The sequence below is a fragment of the Alosa sapidissima genome, chromosome 13 (assembly GCF_018492685.1).
Source record: "Alosa sapidissima isolate fAloSap1 chromosome 13, fAloSap1.pri, whole genome shotgun sequence".
Lineage (NCBI taxonomy): Eukaryota > Metazoa > Chordata > Actinopteri > Clupeiformes > Clupeidae > Alosa > Alosa sapidissima.
This window is the reverse complement of record NC_055969.1, coordinates 28,296,123-28,319,061: the sequence shown is the minus strand read 5'-3', so window position 1 is coordinate 28,319,061 and position 22,939 is coordinate 28,296,123. Positions and strand designations below refer to the sequence as shown.

At 41.1% G+C, this 22,939-nt stretch overlaps 1 protein-coding gene across 1 annotated transcript in view; it reads right to left on the bottom strand.

The window, feature by feature from the left end:
- ccbe1 (collagen and calcium binding EGF domains 1) overlaps positions 1-20,360 on the bottom strand; it is a 45,752-nt gene extending 25,392 nt beyond the window's left edge. The window contains exons 1-2 of the mRNA XM_042060328.1: positions 20,116-20,360; positions 19,863-19,943 (exon numbers count right to left, since the gene is read on the bottom strand). Coding sequence (XP_041916262.1) covers positions 19,863-19,943; positions 20,116-20,216 — 182 coding nt within the window. The 5' untranslated portion in view covers positions 20,217-20,360. The remainder of the gene's footprint in view (positions 1-19,862; positions 19,944-20,115) is intronic.
- Positions 20,361-22,939: the final 2,579 nt, after the last annotated feature.

Genomic DNA, 22,939 nt, shown 5'->3' with positions numbered 1-22,939 from the left:
TAATGGCTACCCATGGCTCAAACACTGCCCAAACTCACCACTATATTATTCTGACAAGTTTAATGGATCCCTAACAATTTCCCGGGAAGCGCTCCTGGCTCCAACACAAACAGTGCCCGACCCGTGTATTGAATTTGGGCCGAGGCTCTGCTTCATTTAATTCCGTGGGACACACTACCTTCGTTTCCCATGTTTTGACGCATACATTATTTAAGTGAAGCGTTGCCAGAGGTTTAAGAAATTGCATCAATTGTCGAGTCATAAAAATGGGCTGTGGACATCCCTTGGTAATACAGTGCAGACTTGTTAAGGGTGGAGGTGGGGGTGGGGAGTGTCTGGGGGCCTGCCACCCCCAAAATCAGGGTGTTCACACCATTCCTCACACTCATTGGAAACAGACTCCAAAGTCGCTGACATAATCACCCTCGGACCCGACGTACATGCATACATACGTGTGTGTGCATGCGAGAGAGTATGGTAGGGGGGGAAGAAGGGGACAATGGGGAGCCTGACAATGGGGAGCCTGTTATTTATTTCATTCTGGTTGTGAGGTCTTGTTTTGCATGGGTGTGATTCCCCAGGAGAGGCCATGAAAGGGTTGGCACGGTAACGAGCAGGAATTTATTAATCTCGCTCGCGCTGCTGTCATGTTCCTGCGGCTGTGTTTGCGCCCTATCTTGACAACGGCGTGGATGTTGATGTGATTCAACAGGAGACCTCCTGACGAGCACATGGTCGGGGTTAGATGCACTGGTGTGTCTCCTCTGGGCTGGAACAAACAGAGGTTTTAATACGGGCCAATCTCCCTCTCCATCCCTCCATCTGAAATCCCCCCATCTTTTTATCACTCAGATCTCAATATCATGAAGCCATCTCTTCAAGCCTAAAAACATGACCAGCAATTAAAGTCAATTCAGTCAAGATGTGGACCACCGTCTCCAGAAGGATCTGTTTTAAAACCCCTCATCTGTCCCGAAATGGAAGGAAAACAGTCCGCTGCTCAAAAACGTTCTCCACCGCTCCGGTCTCCATGGCGACATTAAAGATCTGGATGCCTGGCTGAAAAAAAAAATGTCTGGCACTAATATGCCCCAAATGAGAGGAAGTGCGAGGTGCTCTCACATACACAGACAAAGACCCGCTTAAAAAATGTCGGCATCTGATGTCTCTCATCCTGACAAGCCAGGAAATTACAGAGAGCATGCCTGTCCATAAGTTGTTATGCAGCTCCTCTTGACCAAGACATCCTCTGTGTGCCTCTTACACCTCTAACTCAAACCATACAGCCCTGGCCCTGGGCCAGACACACAAATCACTTAGGAGCAGTGGGTTACTACGAGTACCCAAGTGCTCGATGCCTAGAAACATCCAGAGACATGGACGCTGTCCAGGATGTGCTAAAACTGCTTGTCCATGGGGTAGGACTCAATAGATAAAGTATTAAAGGAATATATTATTTAACGGTCCATTGTGCATCATTCTATGGCAGAGGAAACACTTTTTCATAGCTAAAGGTGAAGTAAAAAAAAATTATTTGTATGGTGGTGATTCTCTCTCTTGACATATAAAAGTGTGTAAACTCATCAGAGTCAAAGAAGAACGGTTAATACAGCCAAACTACAGCAACTTAGACAACTCGTCATCCAAAGATCTGAGTGCGCTCCTTAGTGCAAGTCATGTTTTCGATCCTAGCACTCACCAGCCGTCTTGAACTGTAACTGTTAAAAACAGCTTGCCTAGGATGGCTAGACGGACATGCAGTTCCACCCCAACCTCCCTACCCCTAGAAGAGCCGCCCCTCTATGTCAGTGAGTCATAATCAACAACGATTGGATCTGACTGACAAAAATATTAAAATTCAAAAGCATACCTCAAAAATTACAATGGGGGCACAATGTCAGCCATGCCAAAGAGCACTAACAGTGAAGTTGGCTTCCAAATATTTTATTAATCTTGAATGGCCAGATGTTTGCAATAGAAAATGATTGGTATGGCTATGCTTAATGATGCAGGGGAACATTTCCTTTGGCATGTTAAGGTCCTGCTGGACTGATAAATTATTGTCTTCTGGTTCCTAATGGGAGAATAAATTAAGAGTCAGAATGACCAAAAAGTGTGTACAAAGACAGACAAAAACAAAAATGAGCTCCAGCAGTGAAATATACTGAGTGAAATATACCTTGTGATCCCAAGTGTAGGAATACGGTTGTAACCAGCACAAAGGCAATGTTGTCTTTAGGTGTGTGTTCTATGCTTCACATGAACTCCAACTGATGACCCAAAAAACCTGGTCTTCAGTCTTTTCAGGTACTTTTCCAGGAAGGGCAATTCCAGCATTTTAAAAATAAAGATAACACCAAAAACTATAAAAACGGCTGGAGAGATGGCACATTCTTTGTAAATGTTCTCCATTATGAACTATTTTGAAACTGAACCTTTCCTAAGCATGAGTGATTTAAAAACCCACCAGGATGCCCATTACTAGAGCACACAGCTCAGTCAACATGTCAGCAACCTGTGATGTTGTTTATAGGAGAAAAACAAATGCGTGACTGGCTCTCTTTTACAAATGTTACCTCTATGAAGAAAGAGGCAGAGAGAGGGAAGGAAAGAGAGAGAGAGCAATATAGAGAAAGGGGGGAGAGAGAGAGCAGTACAGGGAGAGGGGGGAGAGAGAGAGAGAGAGAGAGCGGTACAGAGAGAGGGGGAAGGAGCACCATGAAGTTTCCATGTGGGGGGCAAGGGAGCTAGGATGGGGGAACAGCTTGTTACTAGCAGTGTCTGAACCACATGTGGCTTCATTGTTCTCCCCAAATGTAAACCTTGTTGTTTTGTTTTGCCTAAAATCCTGACCATCCATTTATTGCTCTTGGCAATGGTGCTGCTCAGGTAAACACACAGACGATTACACAAAAGAGCATGGGCCACAGGCCAGTCCAATGGTTGCATATTGTATTCCTCTTTAACCCCCTTGTAACACCCCCCCCCCTTCTCTCTCTCTCTCTCTCTCTCTCTCTCTCTCTCTCTCTCTCTCTCTCTCTCTCTCTCTCTACACAAATACAGAAAAATGCCACCCAATTGGACGCTGCATACATAAATATTTTGTAAAAAACAGGAAATTAAGCTTAATCATTCTCTGGACCATAAAGCCAAACGACTTAACTGCCAAACATAACGATCAAACTAACAACTCACTTCAGCAGTGCTTTTGTTTTTCTTTTTTCCTTGGGGGTGATGTGGCTGGGTGGAGTACATTGGCATCTGACGCGTTCTTAGACAGGTTATTCTTCCTAAACACATATACATATGTGTTTACCCAACACCGCCCTGTGGAACTGCACTGTGACTGCGCAGCCTAACGTGTTGCTGCTTCACATCAAGCCTGATATACTTGAAATTACTGCATACTGCATATCAATGTAAATATACAGGTCACACAAGCACAAGTTTAAACTTCATGTAACTGTTAAGACTATATAAATATACAACACAACTACCTCTATTTTTTTTTATATATATGTCCTATATTTCTATTTTGATACATACATGTTCTATATTTCAGTCTTGCACTTTAATTTAATGTTTATTGTCTATGGCTATGTCTATAGTATGTCTATGTCTGTATTTAAAGCATGTCTATGTCTGCATGGGAAAGTAAGAAACGAAATTTCAATTCTTTGTATGACCAGTGCATGTAAAGAAATTGACAATAAAAGCCGACTTGACTTGACTTGACTTGACATATGAGCAGAGAGAGACTCTCTGATGATAAATAATCAGACGATGAATAATCACAAGTGTGGGCAATCTGTGAGCTCCGACTGCTTGAGGTCAGTGGAGACGCCACAGCCTGGATGAGTAGGTTCAAAGTCATCTCTCACCAGATAATATGAGGAGAAAGTGAACTGAATGTGTTTACTGTCTGGAACATGATGTAGCTTTGAGGAACTGACTGACTTGCAAGTTCAGTCACATCCTTGTTGGCTATAACAAAGGAGTAAGAACGTCTCTACAATATGAATTGTTATCAAGTGCCCAATATATCTCTTTGTCAGGCATTTAGAAACCAAACATTGACAACCTCAACATGTGTGGTAAAGTAATGAAATATGAAAAGATAATGTGCACTACTGAAAAAACACACATTATTGAGTCTGATTAGTGCATTGATTACAGTACAGGTATATTCACCAACATTTTCGATGTGAAGTGCAACTGATATGCTCAGTATATTTTTACCAGTCCCCATTACAAGTTCTCAAAATATCCTAACTGTGGCAAACTGTTCTCAGAAAATAAGCCGCTTGGCAGAACAAATGCAATCTATACCTTAGCAAGTAGCAACAGGTGCAGGAAAGATGGCGCCTGCCCAAGTAAAGACAATTACATGCCAAGGCGCAGGTTGATTTCCTCAAAAGGCCAAATGTTCTCAATACCTGCACCACACCTAAGCCCCACTGTCATGGCTTTTGTGGCAACTCTGTGCTCCTTTTTAAACTGAAGCCCATAATGGAACACTAATGGGACTTCAAACTGTGCAGTTTGTAAACGATTGCTTCAGCCATTACAATCTGTGTGAAAACTCTGCCATGGCAGGACTGTAGTGTGGCACATGGTTATGACCAAGAACAGAGTTTATGTCTGAGCAACGTCTTAAATGACCACAGTCTGCCCGGTCTTTTTAGGGCAATCACTGCTCAGACATGTCTGAGGGAGACTGAATACGTGTGTGTTACACTGTAAGCCACCCAAGATTCTAATGAATCATAAACTTGAATCTTTAAAGTTGCACAAAATGCAAATAAACAAACCTACCATTTTTTAAGATGTACTGTATGCAGAACTAGGCAGAGATAGTTTCTTAATGGGCTTTAAAGGATCACGTCACTTTTTGGGAAATGAGCTTATTTGCTGTGTACCCCAGAGTTGGATAACAGAATACAAACCTTTGTGTTCTCTGTGTAAGTAATAACCCAGTCTGACACCCACATTGTTAGCCTCACTTGGCATAATGCACTGGAAGTAGGTTACACAAGTTAGTCTATAACTCCCAAAAATGACAAAATAAATAATTTAACAACTCCAAAATGTTCTTGTTTACTTCTGCTCTATGTTGCCTTTACCACGAGTAGAAATAACAATGCAAAATGAAGCAGCAATTTGCTAAGCAGATACTTGCTACGTAGGAGCTATGATTTCCCTCATCCACCAGGATGACCAGTGACCAGAGAGGATGTTACAGTTTTGAAATTGAAGTGGCAGTGGTAGAGCTTGATGAAGCAACAACACACGGTAATAGCAATGGCAGCTACTAGAATCATCAAGAAATACATCAAAGAATTGCAGCTGGAAGAGTGTGTACATTTCTACAGCAAAGGTAAATACAATCGAGGAACATTTGTCTGTATGTGTGTCTGTTTATGTGCCTCTAACTGTTTGTCCATACAACTGACTTCACACTTGGCAGGTGTCTAGCTAAATGCACAAGTGTAGTATCGAGTTTGACAAAATGATAAAGATATGGTAAATGAATAAACTATGGACCCTTTCAAGAGAGTTCCATTATCAGCATCATAGTTGGCCCCACAAGACTTCCTTTTTAACATTCCATATGTTATCTTAATGCAGAGGAAGTAGATTGGGGCCCAAATAGAACGTTCAAGCATTGTTTTTGTTTACCTTGTTGAAAGGGTCCATTGTCCCTTCCCTCTCCACAACACTCACTGAGCCCCTACACACAGTAGCACAAGTGAGTATCCAGTATGAAGTGTTTGGAAAAACATCTGGGAATCAGCGGATCTTGACCTCAACAACATGCAGTGTTGCCACAGTTACCTTGAAAAAGAAATCTGATAACTGATTACTGATTACTCCTTTAAAAAGTAACTTAGTTACTTTACTGATTACTTGATTTTAAAAGTAACTAAGTTAGATTACAAGTTACTTTATTAGTTACTTTCAGCAGCTGCCGACAACACCCCCACCGCCTCAACATAAAAATGATAACCGGTTTTGCCAATACTCACTATACTGGAAGTGCATTTTAATAATGTATAGCAGACATCCCAACCTAACCTACTGTACTTAGATACTGAAATGCAGATGTTTGTTCAATAATGTCTAGTCAGTACACCAAATAAGGAAGGCCTATTGATAGAAATTGTGATAGTAAAATATCACCTCAACAAGTCTTTTGCAATCATTTAACCCGCCGTGAGCAATGCTAAAGTCACTGTTACAAACAGTGCAGTGTGCAATACTATCATTATGTTTTACTCTTATGAGACAATTGGGTACACTTTTGTGTAGTCTGATGTGAAATGGGTCTTAAATGTTCCTTTTTGAGGGGCATTGACTCTGCCATGACGCTCCTGTTCCTAGATACACTAACTGAACTGATTAATTAAGTTCGGGAGAAAAGAGATATAAGCCCACCTACACTGAAAACTGATTGGTTTTTTAGCAAAACAGACCAGGATGCTCTGTCTTGGATGCGCTTGCAGGCACACACGCACCACTCCTCTCTCTCTCCCTCTCCGTTGTGTTAACTAGTTAACTAGTGAGAGCCAGAAATGTCCACTAGTTAACTAGTAAAGGCCAAAATGCATACCAGTCAGCTAGTTGAAGGCTTTTGGGTCTCACTAGTTAACTAGTGACAGCCAAAAATGTGCACATGTTTACTAGTGAAGGCAAAACACCTCACTAGTTAACTAGTTGCAGTAGGTCAATGTCACTAGTTAACTAGTGAACCATAAATGGCTTACTAGCTAGCTAGTTGATGGCAGTAGGCTCACTAGTTAACTAGTTGATGCATCATTTGTCCAAACTAGTTAACTAGTGAGGTCATAAATGTATACTAGTAAACTAGTTCAAGACAAAATTCACACTAGTCAACTAGTGGCGCGAAATTCAAATTAGGAGACGAAGAATTCTGGAAATTGAGGCTTTCTAATGGCTCCCTATGTCCAAATAGAACATGATAACCAATCACAGTGCAGAATTTCACGAAATCCCACGCACAACATTTGCATGTGGCACACAAGTTAACATGCTGGCTAAAGGTACTCTAGCTAGTAAACTAGTGGCTTCAGTGTGACACTTACATGTAAACTAGTGAAGGCAGAACTGCTCACTAGTTAACTAGTGAAGACACAAATGCCCACTAGTTAACTAGTGAGGTCTAAAAAGTGTCACTAGTTTACTAGTGTGCACCAAAACACCCACTAGTGAACTAGTGATGGCAATTTCCATTCGACTAGTTAACTAGTGAGGTGCAAAAAGTGTCACTAGTTTACTAGTGTGCCCCAAAATGCCCACTAGTTAACTAGTGAAGGCCATTTCAGCCCCACTAGTAGTGAGATGCCAAAATGGTCACTTGTTAACATGTAAAGGCCAAAATACCCACTAGTTTACTAGTGGGGGTGTTGTGGGCCTTACTAGTTAACTAGTGGCATGCATATTTTGTTCACTAGTTAACTAGTTACACCTAAAAACACAAACAAGCTGACCGTTTTTGTCTACTAGTTAACTAGTGGAACATTTAAGTCTCACTAGTTTGCATGTGTGGCAGTGAAGCAGCTCACTAGTTAACTAGTGCGCACAAGATACACACTAGTGGCTGTTTTTGGAGCTATCTAGTTCACTAGTAATGCAAAAGGTACTCTTACTAGTTAACTAGTGACACATTGGCCTTCACTAGTTAACTAGTTGACATGTTTGGCCTTACTAGTTTACTAGTAATGGAACAGGACATGCTCACTAGTTAACTAGTGAGCATATCTGCATTATTAATGCCTTTCACTAGCTTATAGAGGGCATTTTGAGCCTTACATGTTAGCTAGTGAAGACAAAACACTGTCCATAATGAACTAGCAGGAGGAAAATGCCCCTCACACTAGTAAACTAGTGGAATTTGAATAAATACACAAACGGCTGGCATTTTGTGCAACTAGTTAACTAGTGGGACATAACATTGGCCACTAGTTAACTAGTGTGCAATGTCACACTTGCATGCAAATGAAGAAGGCGGAACAAGGATTTTGATTGGTCCATTTAGGACTCAGAAACCTAGAAAACATGGCTGACTTCGTCCAGGCTGTTCTAAGAGAAAACTTTTATAAACTAAGATCGTTTGAGCATAAAAATATGTTTTGATAACATGTCTAGAGACAAAGTTGTGGTGTATTGTTGTAATCTTCGTTCAGTTAATGTCTACAATCTTTAGTTTTTCAGTTATTAGTCTGAAAATCGCGATAAAACTGGAGGCATTTGTATATGGTTGCCTAGCAACAAAACGTTTCAGTAACATGAATATTGATGATAGCTTGCTGACGTGGCAAGACTAGCTCAAGTAGTTAAGCAGCAGGAGATCATGGGGGAGACCAGGGTTCAATTCTTTAGAAGTGCATGAAGTTTTTTTCTTGATCTTTGAGCTTTTAATTACTTTTGAAACCATGTGCAGTTAATGTGTACAATCTTTTGTTTTTCAGTTATTAATCAGAAAAGCGTGACAGAATGGATACATATATGTCTGTGGTTGCCTAGCAACAATAAACAAAGAATAATATTAAAATCGATCCCTTGAATCTTTGGTGTGGATCACTAAGAGCTCACTTGTTAAAGCATGGGGTTTCCCTGTTATTATTAAAAACCATTTTGACAGAATATGAGATACTGCATACTGCAGGCTCTGCTTTACTATCTATACTGAAGTACCGTTGCAGAGCAGTGTGTCACTTTAGCCACTAGGGGCACCCATCAGGACCTGATCGCGAGGCTATGAACAGTAAATTTACTTTTAGACTGGGTGGGACTCTTACATAATACCCAATAGGAGTCTTCTACCCACCCTCTCATTAGAATTTGCATAATAGCCGTTTCAGGCACTAGTTAACTAGTGAGCTGCTTCACTGCCACACATGCAAACTAGTGAGACTTCAATTGTTCCACTAGTTAACTAGTGGACAAAAACGGTCAGCTTGTTTCTCTTTTTAGGTGTAACTAGTTAACTAGTGAACAAAATATACATGCCACTAGTTAACTAGTAAGGCCTACAACACCCTCACTAGTAAACTAGAGGGTATTTTTGCCTTTACATGTTAACAAGTGACCATTTTGGCATCTCACTAGTTAACTAGTGGGGCTGAAATGGCCTTCACTAGTTATCTAGTGGGCGTTTTGGAGCACACTAGTAAACTAGTGACACTTTTTGCACCTCACTAGTTAACTAGTCGAATGGAAATTGCCATCACTAGTTCACTAGTGGGTGTTTTGGTGCACACTAGTAAACTAGTGACACTTTTTAGACCTCACTAGTTAACTAGTGGGCATTTGTGTCTTCACTAGTTAACTAGTGAGCAGTTCTGCCTTCACTAGTTTACATGTAAGTGTCACATTGAAGCCACTAGTTTACTAGTTAAAGTTCCTTTGGCCAGCATGTTAACTTGTGTGCCACATGCAAATGTTGTGGGTGGGATTTTGTGAAATTCTGCGCTGTGATTGGTTGTCATGTTCTATTTGGACATAGGGAGCCAATAGAAAGCCTCAATTTTCAGAGTTCTCCGCCTCCTAATTTGAATTCTGCGCCACTAGCTGACTAGTGTGAATTTAGGCTTCAACTAGTTATGACCGCCGCGCAGCGAAGCGGCGGTCATATAGGTTTAGTCAGATTTTTTTTTTTTCTTTTTTCTTTTTCGCATGTCCAAATTTCCGTCAAGGATTCCCGGGACACTGTAAGACCGGGGTACACAAAACGTGGTGGGCATGTAACCCCACATGGATAGCATGGAACCTCCTGTTTTCGTTTTGATCTGTAGCCCCCCCGCTGGACTGGACCCCCCGAAAGGAGGGTAGGGCAGACACAGTTTTCTGTGAATATCTCGAGAACCGTAGGGTTTAGGAGGACCATTTTTTTTTTGGTATGTTGATCTCAAAGGGCCATGTCAACCCATTCCATAACCACTCATTTCATGTATAGTGCCACCTAGTTAAACACAAAAAAGTAAAAATGAGGTGTTGTAATCGCAGGTATCTTTGACCTAACATAGTCAAAACTGCACGAAATTGGAAGTGTAGGATCATTATGACACCCTCTGAATGCACGCCAAGTTTCGTGGAATTCCGTTCATGGGGGGCCACACAATAAATTAATTTATGTTACTATACACCAACTGGCCTGTAGGTGGCCGGAGACAGTTTTCTGTAAATATCTCGAGAACCGTAGGGCCTAGGAGGTCCACCTTTTTTTGTATGTTGGTCTTAAGGGGGCATGTCAACCTATCCCATTACCACTTATTTCATGTATAGCGCCACCTAGTTAAAAATTAAAAAGCAAAACATTAGGTGTTTTCATCACAATATCTCTGGCTGACATGGTCAAAACTGCACGAAATTGTGTAGGATCATTATGACACCCTCCGAATGCATGCCAAGTTTCGTGGACTTTCGTTCATGGGGGGCCTTACAATAAAATAATGTATGTGTACATTTAGTGACCGTACACCAACAAGGATTCCCGGGACACTGAAAGACCGGGGTACACGAAACTTGGTGGGCATGTAACCCCACATGGATAGCATGGAAACATCGCTTTTCGTTTTGATCTGTAGCCCCCCCGCTGGACTGCACCCCCCGAAAGGAGGGTAGGGCAGACACAGTTTTCTGTGAATATCTTAAGAACCGTAGGGCCTAGGATGACCAATGTTTTGCGTATGTTTGCCTCCAGGGGTCATGTAAACCCATTCCATATGCACACATGTGCATAAACAGATACACACGCACACACATACATTCACAGTAATCCTACAGTACGTATGACACATACTCACACAGTAGACATATATACGCATGCATGCACATGCACACACACACAGGCACATAAACATGTACACGCACACATGCACACAATTCAAGAATTTCTCAGAATTATGAACAGGCAAGATAGGGGTGGGGTTGTATAAAATGTATATTACATGTGAAATCTATGAACTAATCATGTTTTGGTACTTGTTGTCTAGCAGATACCAGTGAGAATTGAGTGTGCATAATGCAATTCAGTGAGACAGTTAGAATCATATATGCCTTTCAGCGTGACTTATTTTTGTGGAAAACATGTGCTGGACTGGGCGGCGGTCATATTTTGTACCGCTCTGCGGTACATCTAGTTTACTAGTATACATTTATGACCTCACTAGTTAACTAGTTTGGACAAAGGATGCATCAACTAGTTAACTAGTGAGCCTGCTGCCATCACCTAGCTAGCTAGTAAGCCATTTATGGTTCACTAGTTAACTACTGACATTGACCTACTCCAACTAGTTAACTAGTGAGGAGTTTTGCCTTCACTAGTAAACATGTGCACATTTTTGCCTGTCACTAGTTAACTAGTGAGACCCAAAAGACTTCAACTAGCTGACTGGTATGCATTTTGGCCTTTACTAGTTAACTAGTGGACATTTGTGGCTCTCACTAGTTAACTAGTGAAGCTAATATGTGTTCACTAGTTAACTAGTGGGCATTTATGCTGTCACTAGTTAACTAGTGTGCACAAACATGGCTCACTAGTTAACTAGTTGACAAAAATGGCTTGCATGTTGGCCTGATATCAAGATATCAGAATAAATGCTCAAGCGGCTGGCCAAATTACATAGAAGTTAACAAGTGGGAATTTGACATTCAGTAGTCAGCTAGTAAACATTTTTGTACCTTACTAGTTGACTAGTAAAATATAGAAGTCTTTAAACTAGTTTCAGTGTCCACTAGTTAACTAGTGAACATGCTGAGCATTACTAGTTAACTAGTAAGATATGAAACATATGAACTAGTTAACTAGAGATAATTTGGGCCTTACTAGTTAACTAGTGAGCATTTTGGCTGTCACTAGTTAACTAGTTCACACAGAAATTGCTCACTAGTTAACTAGTGGACAGAAATGGCTTGCATGTACATGACAATTATGCCTGATATCAAGATATTTGAATAAATGCTCAATCGGCTTGCCATACACGCGAAGTCCGGTCTGGCTTGCGTGCTCTTCTTCGCTCTAGGTTCCGGGAGATTTTATGTAATTTGCGGGCGTCAGGATATCAATATGTGGGAGACTCCCAAAACTTCGGGAGACTTGGGATGTCTAGCTAGACAGCACTTTGTCGCCAGCACAGAATGTACAACGTGTTGTCATGTTTAGCTAGCCTGGCGAGCCAGACCCACATTAAAATGTAGGGTCTGGGCACTCACCGTTCGCAGTGCTCAGTCCGAGGGGCGGGATAATCAGTTGTCTTTCAAATTCCCTCTGCACGCAATAGGATATTTGTTTTCAAGTAGCAGGGAATTCAAGTCAAACCGTTGCAACTCTGCCATCAATCATTATGTTAAGCCCACCAAACGACTCTATACACGATTTCAATGTCCTGATTAAGTTTCGATTTCTGGAGCTCACAAGCCAACGGAGAGTTGCTAGACTAGCCCTGGCAGCAAATGTAATTTGCTGCCACTAGGGGCGCGTCTAGATTTCTAGGATAATGTTTAGCTGACACAAACTCAAAATAATGACTATAGATAAAACGTGCATCTCTCTCCTCCCTCCATTGTTGTTTACGTTTGTGTCATTGCGTGGTTTTACACATGAGTTGTCTTCATGCTGAAAAGGTTGGCATAGCCTACATGACTTTAATCCCCGAGACAAGAAGAAAGCAAAGAATATATCTTTTTACTAAGGAAAATGACAAAAATAGTAACGCACAGTGATTTAGATAAGTAACTTTAATCTGAGTACTGGTTTGTAAATAGTAGCGTGTTAGATTACTCGTTACCGAAAAAAGTGGTCAAAATAGACTAACGCGTTACTAAGTAACACGTTACTGGCATCACTGACAACATGCCTATACTGTCACCGGGAACACCGGGACGCCGTGTCGCTTTGAAACAAGATAAATATCTCACACTCATAAATTGAGTGTGAGATATTTACAGCAAGCCTACTCTGGCATTTGAAATAAACACCCTGGCAGTCTGTTTCTTCAGTTGAAGAGCCTATAGTAGCTAAGAGTATGACACTCTTATTCAGTGTGCTGTTGCACTTGTTTATTCAAAATCCCAGAGTATGATTGGTGAGCTTGGAGAGGCCTGTAAGTGTTATGTCCCATTTCTTATTCATCTGTAAAAATGATAATTTGAAGAAAGAAAAGAAATTTTAATTCATAGAGCAATGACAAGCTTGGTTGGATTGATGGCTTTCCCCTAACTTATTCAACGTCACATGGCACTAAACAATATCCTAAGCTGCATTCAATTAGAAAAGGCTGAGATCTTATCATAGTCTCTTCAAAGGCATATGTTTTAAGTATATCCAATTAAAATAGGAATGAAATTCTGCATTTATAACAAATGACTATAATAGAATGTGTTGTAAATTGTTACAAGATTTATATAGTCAATATTAGGGATGTTTGTTTTCCTATTGCGGTTTGTTTGATAGAAAAGGATTGTTATTGATGTTTGCAAGTTATTTCACAGACCAAGAAATGCAATGAACTTACATAGCTTGTATTGTCTCCCAGTTAATAGCTGGATATTTGAGAACTGCAAAAAATGCCGTAGGGTATATAGACAAGTTAATGGCACCCAATAGACAGAGAGTTTTGTGCTCAAGTCCACTCTGAGGGAATACGCTCCAGCACCTGCTGAGAACAGGTCATTATTTAGTTCTCTCGCTCTGTGTGGCTGGGGCCTGGAGCTGCTGTGCAGACTATTGAGGGATTAGTCTGATGTGTGAAAGGGGCTCAGTAACATGAGGATGTCCACCTCAGCCCAACATAAACACAACACACGACTGGGAAAACACACGCTGCCAACACGGTTGTAAGTTTAGCTGGGAATTAAAGTCTCTAAAAAAGTGAAGGGAGAACTTCAAAGATGAGAATCGCGACAGATGATCCTTTTTATTTCTGTGGTTTAATTAGTAGCAGACAAAATGAGACCCTTCTGGTTTTAATGATTTGCAACGGACTGAGATGGGAATTTGCATGAGTATGGTCTTAACATGGTGCACGACACACATAACATTTGAGAGTTGTACAACCACAAAATCAAAAGCAACAGCCCAATCACCAAAACAACGCCCACATCAGACCTGAGACGATTACCAGGACTTGTGGAGGAGGATGGAGAAACAATGTAATTTTGCATTTTCTTAGCCAGCTACTGAGCGTTTATTAAAATGTGAAGTAACGAGCCCCTGACAGCATTCCTGTCCCAGTCTGGCTTTTTATCTCCAGCTGGGGAGGACAGGCCAGACACTGGCATGGAGCTCCCTGAGTGAGTGGGTGAGAGAGAGAGTGAGTGATTGAGGGGAGACATAAGGGCTGATTCATCAGGCAAAGGCTGGGGGTTGATGGTCGGGAGGCTGTTGCCCCTGGCGATAGTGAGGCTGAGTGGGATGGACCGCTTATCTCAAGTGACTGATGGGAGAGCACAGCCACATGTGCCTGCAAATCCTCCATGTCAAGTGTCTCTTTGCATGCAGCAGGGTTACTGAGAGAATCATCAATCTTACTGGCGATAAAAAGGACAATATAGCCTAACAGTGTTTTCTTGATCTAAGAGTATTTCTGTAAACTGAATAGAAGAGATCAAACAGTGCAAGTTCCACCTGTTTGAAATATGTCAAACTTGGTGAGCACCATTTGAAACCATTTTACTTAAAGACACTAACTAAAAAAATACATGACTGATAAGGTGTGATGACAACATTTCAGGAACAGACATGTCTCTTTCACCTAAATTGAAATGTTATACCAATATCCAAGACAACCCAGCTGAAACAAATAAATAATTCATCCACCCCACAGCACTAACCCCAGAAATGTCATAAATGGTGAATAAATAGCCAATAATTGGATTTTTATTGATTGACTGCCAGATCAGTGTTATTATTAGATGTTATTAGCAGCTCTTTGCATTATCTTACTAAATTGTGTTTGGGTGTTCGAGTGTTCGCGTGTTGGGCATTTCAGATGTATGCTTAAGGGCGAAGTACAGTATAAGTTGTGATTAGAATTAGTTATTACTCTAAAAGTTAGAGAAAACCTCACTGCACTATTTACTGTGCCTTGCTCTGACTTTTGCAACACTTGCTTGCCAAACACAACACTATCATTATTGTTAGATGAAGTGTGTAACTGTGCAGATATGCAAGGTGGAGGCATTTTTACATCTATCAGCCAGATCTTTTCAACATGCTCATTACATAAAGCATGTGCCTGTAGCTAATTCTGGTGAAACCACACAAACAAACACACGCTCACACATTTTGATTTGGGCCTTGCAAGCCAATGGGGAAATGTTTTTTTTTTTTTTTGAGTCCACGGTCTTGACCAACAAAACTGGTTTTGCTGATTGTGTTTTGCAGACAACCCATGCCAGGTTTCTGCACACACAGGGCTGACGTTAACCTTCTGGGGTGTGTATACACCGCAGGTTTCTTATGACTTAAATGCCCCACACAAGGTTGGATGCCCTTGTGCTCCTCTGGACACCCATTAACTTTCCAAAAGCTGACCGAGCAGTGGAGAAGAGATAGCACAACAGACTTTGTAATAAATACCATTCGGGTAAGCATCTCACTCAAACACGGTTCCAGCTAAATCCCACTTGCAGTGAGAGTACTCTGTTTACTCCAAACAGATGGGAGGCAGCCCAGTCAGGCAGCTCAACACAAGAGAATGACGCTCTCCAGTCTGTGAAACCCTGCAGCTCCTGCAGCCTCATATGGAGGTGGACATTCCTGCAGGAACATTCGCTAAGTACGCATAACTACAGAAGACTTTCTCAATCTTTGTGACCAATCCCAATGACTGCTCTGACCACTGTGGATCAGGACGTTTTCAAATACATCAAGCAGTTGCCTAATGATAACGTTTTTGCGTAACAAGAAACATCTGGATGCCATGTCGGCAAAGGATATTAATCACAGGCAATTGCCTAATATTTCCGGCCAACTCATAAAGAGTGACACACAAGTCCCTGAAGTGTTTTTTGTTACTGTAAAATGATCTGTTCCTGGCTGAATTATTTGCATTTGATACTTCCAATTTGGATGTTTGGAATTTAGAGTGACTTTGACTAAATTGCTGGTTGAGAGGAACAGAAGACATGAAGTATGAATGCACTCAAATCTCCAAGCGCTTAGCCATGTCCACAGAGATTTCATCTTTCACTAGACCGAGCCAAAAGCTTTCAACAATATAAAGACGCTGATTAATTTGGTTTGGGTGTCCCAAAGAAACTCCATATTTCTGTCACAGTTTTTATGAGTTCATGACTATGGAGACTCTGTCTTTATCACCCCATTTCTCAGGGGCCCATTAAAGTATGGATATTGCTAATTCTCAGTTTTAAAAAAATTATGTTGAGGTCCCTGCTGTAGGATATCTCAATGAAAGCTAAACACAATAACACTGTAAGCCACAGCGAAAGGTGCTACAGACCACCTGATCCACAGGAAATAAAATCCTTTTCCATACTAGCAGTAAAACTTGACATCTTCTTTTACTGCAATACATGTATCGATTCATCATACCATGCTTCCTCTTCGCACCGTGAGCCAGCCTTATATAATATTGCTTTTGCAATGAAATAGAGACTCACATGTCTCACTGCTTTCAGCCAAGCCAGCAAACAATAAATCTGGTGCAAAATATGAAGAAATTCCACTCTGCCATGCCTTTGGGCTTGGGCTGATGGGCTCACAGAACTGACTAAATGGACTCAAGATATCAAATCAGGGCAGCTTTTCACTGACGGAAATCTGGAATGAGCATCATACAAGTTGATCGAACAAGCCAATTTTTGGAAGAAATGCCTGATGTTTATAAAAAATAATATAATAAAGATATAAAATACTGCTTAGAAAATGCACTGGCAATACCACAATCAACCTTGAAACAATACATGCAATGATGACTACCACAGAAGTGCTGATGTATTTTGATTGAGCAAGCAAGGCTTCATTTTTAGTGTAAGAGACTTTCCCATATTCCCGGAAGATTTGCAATATGACTGAGCTTTGAGAAATGGAATGACGGCCTTTTGCTGGACGGAAACTCACAGAATCCCTTTCAAAGCACTCCAGTGGACATGTCAGGGGTGAGGTTGCTGAGGACATGTCTTTGGCTTCTGAGCCTAAACATTTGTTTATGCTTTACCAGATAATGAACATGCTGTTGCTGGAGATAAACAAGCGCTTTGCAGGCGAATGACCAGCACGTGCGGAGTCATGGCTACTCTCCCAGCCCAATGGTGTCGTGTCGAGGGGGTGAGAAATGCCAGTGATATCCGCTGTGCTGTGGATGAGCTGCCCTTTAGTCCCATTTCAGTAAACTGCAAACTGCTTTATCCTGGAATGTTCCAGCTTCAGAGGAGGGAGAGGAGGGAGGGAGAGGGGGGGCAGGCAGGAGAGAACACAACAAACTCACAAGCTCTGAGACCCCCAGAAATATTTGGAGCAATAACAAAGCGCAACAATTACAAACGCCACATACCAATTGTGTATGACGGTTGCAGTGCAGTTACTCTAGATATGCTCTAGCTTTCATTTGTTCCTTACAACACGTTGCAGCACCAAGGACACTTAGCTTTGACTCTCAACTACAGCATCTGTGTGCACCACTGGCACTTTGAGTTTCATGATGGAAAAAAGATTCTACACCAGTATATCAATTTATCAACTGATAAGTAAACTGCTGGCAACTCTCCTAAACATCTTACATTCTTATATCTTAAACATTCCATATTTTCCTTTCTTAAAGTCAGTGACACTGAACTCCAGAGAAACATAAAAGCATACAATTAATCATCTGGTCTTTTAAGTCTCCCACTCAACTCATCACAATAAATATCCCAGCTTCATGTACTCATGTTAACTAGTCTCCATATGAAAGACTCATCATGTAATTTCAATCTGATCACAAACTAAATGAGCCAGCACTAGCAAACACACATTTATCATTGTCAATGACAGGCACAGTCATTTCAAGGTGAATGATTTTGCCAGTTCATCTAGTATCCCATTTCTGGTAAAAAGAAGAGGTATGCAGCTTCAACAGCTCTCCAACAAGTTCAGTCCAGACTCAGAGATCTGAAAGGATGGACTGAAACCAAGCACAACACAACCTGATTTAGTATTGTTTTATAGCATTATCCGTTTTTTAGGGTTGGCTGACGATCAGTCCCAACAAGGATGACCTGCTTCAACTAACCCGGTCCAGGCTTAAAGAGTGTGAGGACCTGGACCCCTGACAGAGTGATTTACATCACTGTCTGTTCAGCAGATATGATGACATCTGAGGTATGGATAGCGTATGTTGGAGAGCCCCCCTGCTGGTTTAATCTGTGAATCCCATGCAGACATTCAAAGCTCAGTGGGCCTTGTTTCTTTTTCAACTTGAATCAAAAGTAGGGTCATTTTGTGCTAGTAATATATCACTGTGTTGCCAATGATGACAGGTCTGCCACCTGAGACCATACATACAAATTTCTACATGCATGCATGACTGGCTTTTGTGGGGAGGTCGTTCAAGCCTGCGTAAAATACCCTCCCTGGGCGGCTTTATAGCAGTTTTGTTTGGCAAAAGCTTCAAAGACGCTCATTTCGACACACATGCTGGAACAGACAACATAAGCTACACGGCGACTCGTGTGTCAACTTGCAGGTGGACTAAGGTGCACCCGGCGCAACAGTACGTGTGTCCCTGTTCTCTTTAGCATAAACAATGTCAAAGACACAGAGCCCAACCAATCCTCATATCCCACCCTAATCATTTAAACATCCTGTTGCATGGATGCAAAGCCCAACATTGTAACCTGCTGTCACTATGAGCTTAAGTAAATGCTGTGATGGGGCTCTGTCTGGAACAGAGGGTTAGGGACCCTAACCCTAGTGTACCTTTGGCTATGAAACCAGATTAAAGTTCCAACCTCTTAATCCCTAACCAAAGACAGAAATCGGCACACATTTTCCCTTTTGACAGAGTTTTGGGAGACAGCGCTGCTCAGTTGGCCTGTTAGTCTTGGACTTGCAAGGAGACCTCAAGAGACTACAGGGTCATGTCTGAGCAGTGTCTGGTGAAGGGCTGGGGGCTTTAACCTCTCTAGTAATGCACGTTGGCTTCTCAGAACAGGGGCAAGTTAGGTGATAGGTGATCCATAGGTCAGTATGTTTGCTTTGGGACACCCAGATGATAACCATATGGTTGCATCCCATGCATCTATCTGTTTGAAATTTAGATTTGAGTGTTGACATTTGGGAGCACCTATATCTGTTGAATTATTTGGTTGAATTATTTGGCTGTTGAATTTTTTTTATGCTAATCAAAATTCTGAAAGAATTGTATAAGAACTTCCTATGGCATCAGTTGGGTTTAGAAAATGTGTGACACAAATGGTTTACTGGCTCAGTGAGTGGTTACTCATTAGATATCATGGGAGTCCTGAATGAGAATCAAACATGTCTTCATGACAAAGCAATCTTAAACTCTCACTGACATTAACAGTCACTTGGCAGAGGCAAATTGCATCGTGCAAAATAATTACAACTGATTGAAGTCCATAAAATGATTAAAAGCTATCCACATTTTTATAGTATGCTGTCCAACACCTTTTGACTTGCACATAATGTAGCAATGTCAAAACTACACAAAATGTTCAACTGAGAGGAAGAGGATGAAGAATGGAGATGGCTATACTTATACTATCGATGAAGTTCATCAACAAATAAATAAAGTATCTCTGACTCTGCCTCGCCCTCTAAGCTAGACTTCATTTCGCAGAACGCATGCTTTCAAATAAATTTGAAATTGACCACCTACCTGTAACATGTTGTTACTTCCCCAGTGGACTTCTTACAAGGGTACTTTGTTGTAGCAATTTTGTTTTCTGAGCAGACCTCTCTGAAGGAAAATACAGAGATGCTGTGATTTTGACAGATAAGAGTATCTTCAATATCATACCTACATCTCGGAACAACATGAACAGCTTAACGTATCTCTGAGGAGCGCAGCTCAACATCTGGGATATTGCACTCGCCCCTAGAAAGGACACCGAATTTCGCGGCTTCTTTACCTGTCATCTTGATCCTCTCGAAAAGTCCAAAGTAAGCCGCGTGAGAAAAACGATAAGACCATTACGACTCTAAAAATTAGTCCTCTTCCCATGTACTTCATTTCCAACTACGGTATCGTTCGCGCGCCTGGGTAACACCTGTAACGGCGTGGGGAACGGAGGAGAGGACTTAAGACGGTACCCTAAACTTAGAGGATAGTTGATTGGCTGCCTCCCGCGAGGTCACACGTCTAGAGTCGACTGTGTTGGAGTGATCTATCCGGTTCCTCCCCCGTGACACCGTTGAACGCGGTGCCAAGACACATCATAGTGATTCTATCACTATAACATGTAAGGTAACACTGAATGTGGGTTTATAGCCGTAATTTCAACATGTTTTTGCAATTCATTTGTCATCACACTGTTTTTCTTTCACTTTCCTTATGATATGATCCAAACTGGTTCCTCTGTATTCCACGTATGTGTGGGCTACGTCAGAAAAGTACAATTGAGCAAGAAAAAAAGGTCACCTTGAATCATAGCCTCTGTGTTCACACACACACACACACACACACACACACACACACACACACACACAGGGATGTAGTGGTAAAATAAGAGGTGGGTAAATTATGAATTCTGCGATATCGGTGAGGTGAACTGCGCCATGCGGTATCAGATTTTTTTTTAAAAAAGGCATTCAGAACTTGTTTGATGATGGTGGAGGTTATTGTCCAGTGTTTATAACAATACCAGTGGTATTACAGTAAATGGTTCCTAGAGTGTTGATGATGAGTGTACATATTGGGAATATAGAATAATGTTGGATAATACAGTGTGAATTTTGAATGTTAAAAGTGAATAAACTCTTTTGAGAGGTGGATAAACTCTAATAAGAGGTGGGTAAACTCTATTTCTGAAATTTAAGAGGTGGATAAACTGTGTTTACTTGCATTTAGCCTCCACTACATCCCTGCACACACACACACACACACACACACACACACACACACACACACACACAGAGAGAGAGAGAGTGAGAGAGAGAGAGCAATGAGATTTGAGCTTTTCCAGAATCACCATTGTTGACTTTCAAACCTTGACCTGTATGCCAATTGTTATTTAGCCCTTTAACCCTCTGGTCAGATTTGGCTGAGAAAATACCAGTGACCAGTGCTTGTGCTTGTGCTTCCATGATTGTAGTTATCCGACAAACAACTGTTGACATCCAAATATATACATTTTCATAATAGTTAGTTTGTACAATAAAGCAATGAATGTGTTTGACTGTATCTAAGGTCAAAAAGATGTAAGTCAGTAAAACCATACACTAGGCACCACTACAAAATGTTGGTAATCCTGAAACAACTGTAGTAGACAAACTTGTGGGTAAGATCCTATGAAGTTGGACAGGTGACACTCAGGGTGGCTGGAAATGTCTGGGCTAAGGTTGAATGAGACTTTCAGATTGAGAAAGATCAGCAAACCAACTAGACATGGCAACAAGTCGAACACAGGTATATGCTGCAGTGAAACAAAACAGTATTGTGAAAATGATAGAATAACCTTGAAAATATCACAGATAGACATGAATTAGGCTACAGCTTGAAGGCAAACATGATTTCTTTAATGAAAGGACTACCCAGACTCCAATGTTGGCAGAATCACTTCATTCATGCTTGATTTAAAAAGAAAAAAAGCCTAACTCTTTGATTCCCATGGTGAATTATGTCCTTGACTTTATACTGCCTCCTTGTGGTCAAAATGTCCAACAGACCTGAGTAACTAAAGTTCTTGGTATGTTCAATTGTGGCAGAAATATTTGAAGTACAGTAGGATCTTATTTGTTATGTTTCGTTGCCAGTTTTTTTATATATATACAGAAAATAACCCACATAACTCCATGAGCTCTATTCTGTGCAATGTGATTTATTCAATATTTCAGATAAATCATCAGAACAGAACCATTGGGAATGAACTCTGTTTGCTTTCTATTTGTGACACAACAATTTTGTTGACACATCCCAATGAAGTGTCATTGAGCTTAATGCCACTGAGCCCCTGTTGTATCTCTCAGACAACAACACTATGATGGAAATAACTAGACCAGCCCCAGTCCTGCCTTTGGCCAAAACTTTATTAGTGTCCAAAAGCATATTTGTAGATTTCACATGCGTTTTGTCAGTCCTGGGCATGCGGGGCCAGACTGTGGATTCCAATACCCTACACTATAACCACCACTGCTTCTGTCTCATTGTTACTGAACAAACCAAATCCAATAGACCCTTTCATCAAGGTAAACAAAAACAATGCTTGAACGTTCTATTTGGGCCCCAATCTACTTCCTCTGCATTAAGATAACATATGGAATGTTAAAAAGGAAGCCTTGTGGGGCCAACTATGATGCTGAGAATGGAACTCTCTTGAAAGGGTGAAACTATTCATGCAAATAGCAGGAATGGCTTGTTGCATTTTTTTCCCTGTAGACATTTATTTTTATTGGGGTATAAAAATAATCCAATCTCTTGATGTCTCAATACTCATTGTCATATTTCCTATTCACCCAAACATCAATGACCCTGGGGAAGTCTTTGACCATCCGTCTGCTAAAGGATTAGTTCTGAATGACACAGCTTTTGTGTAGAACTCTCCCATTGGTTATAACTACAGCTTTGTACATTGGCTCTGCCATTGTCAAAAAAGACCTTTGCATGGCATTGCATACAAGCATTTATATGAGAACAAAGAAATGTGGGCAGTGGGTTATGGCCATAGAATTAACAGTTGTTATGGTCATTCCAGTACATGCATATAAAAGGCCATATACATAATATACATGATGTAG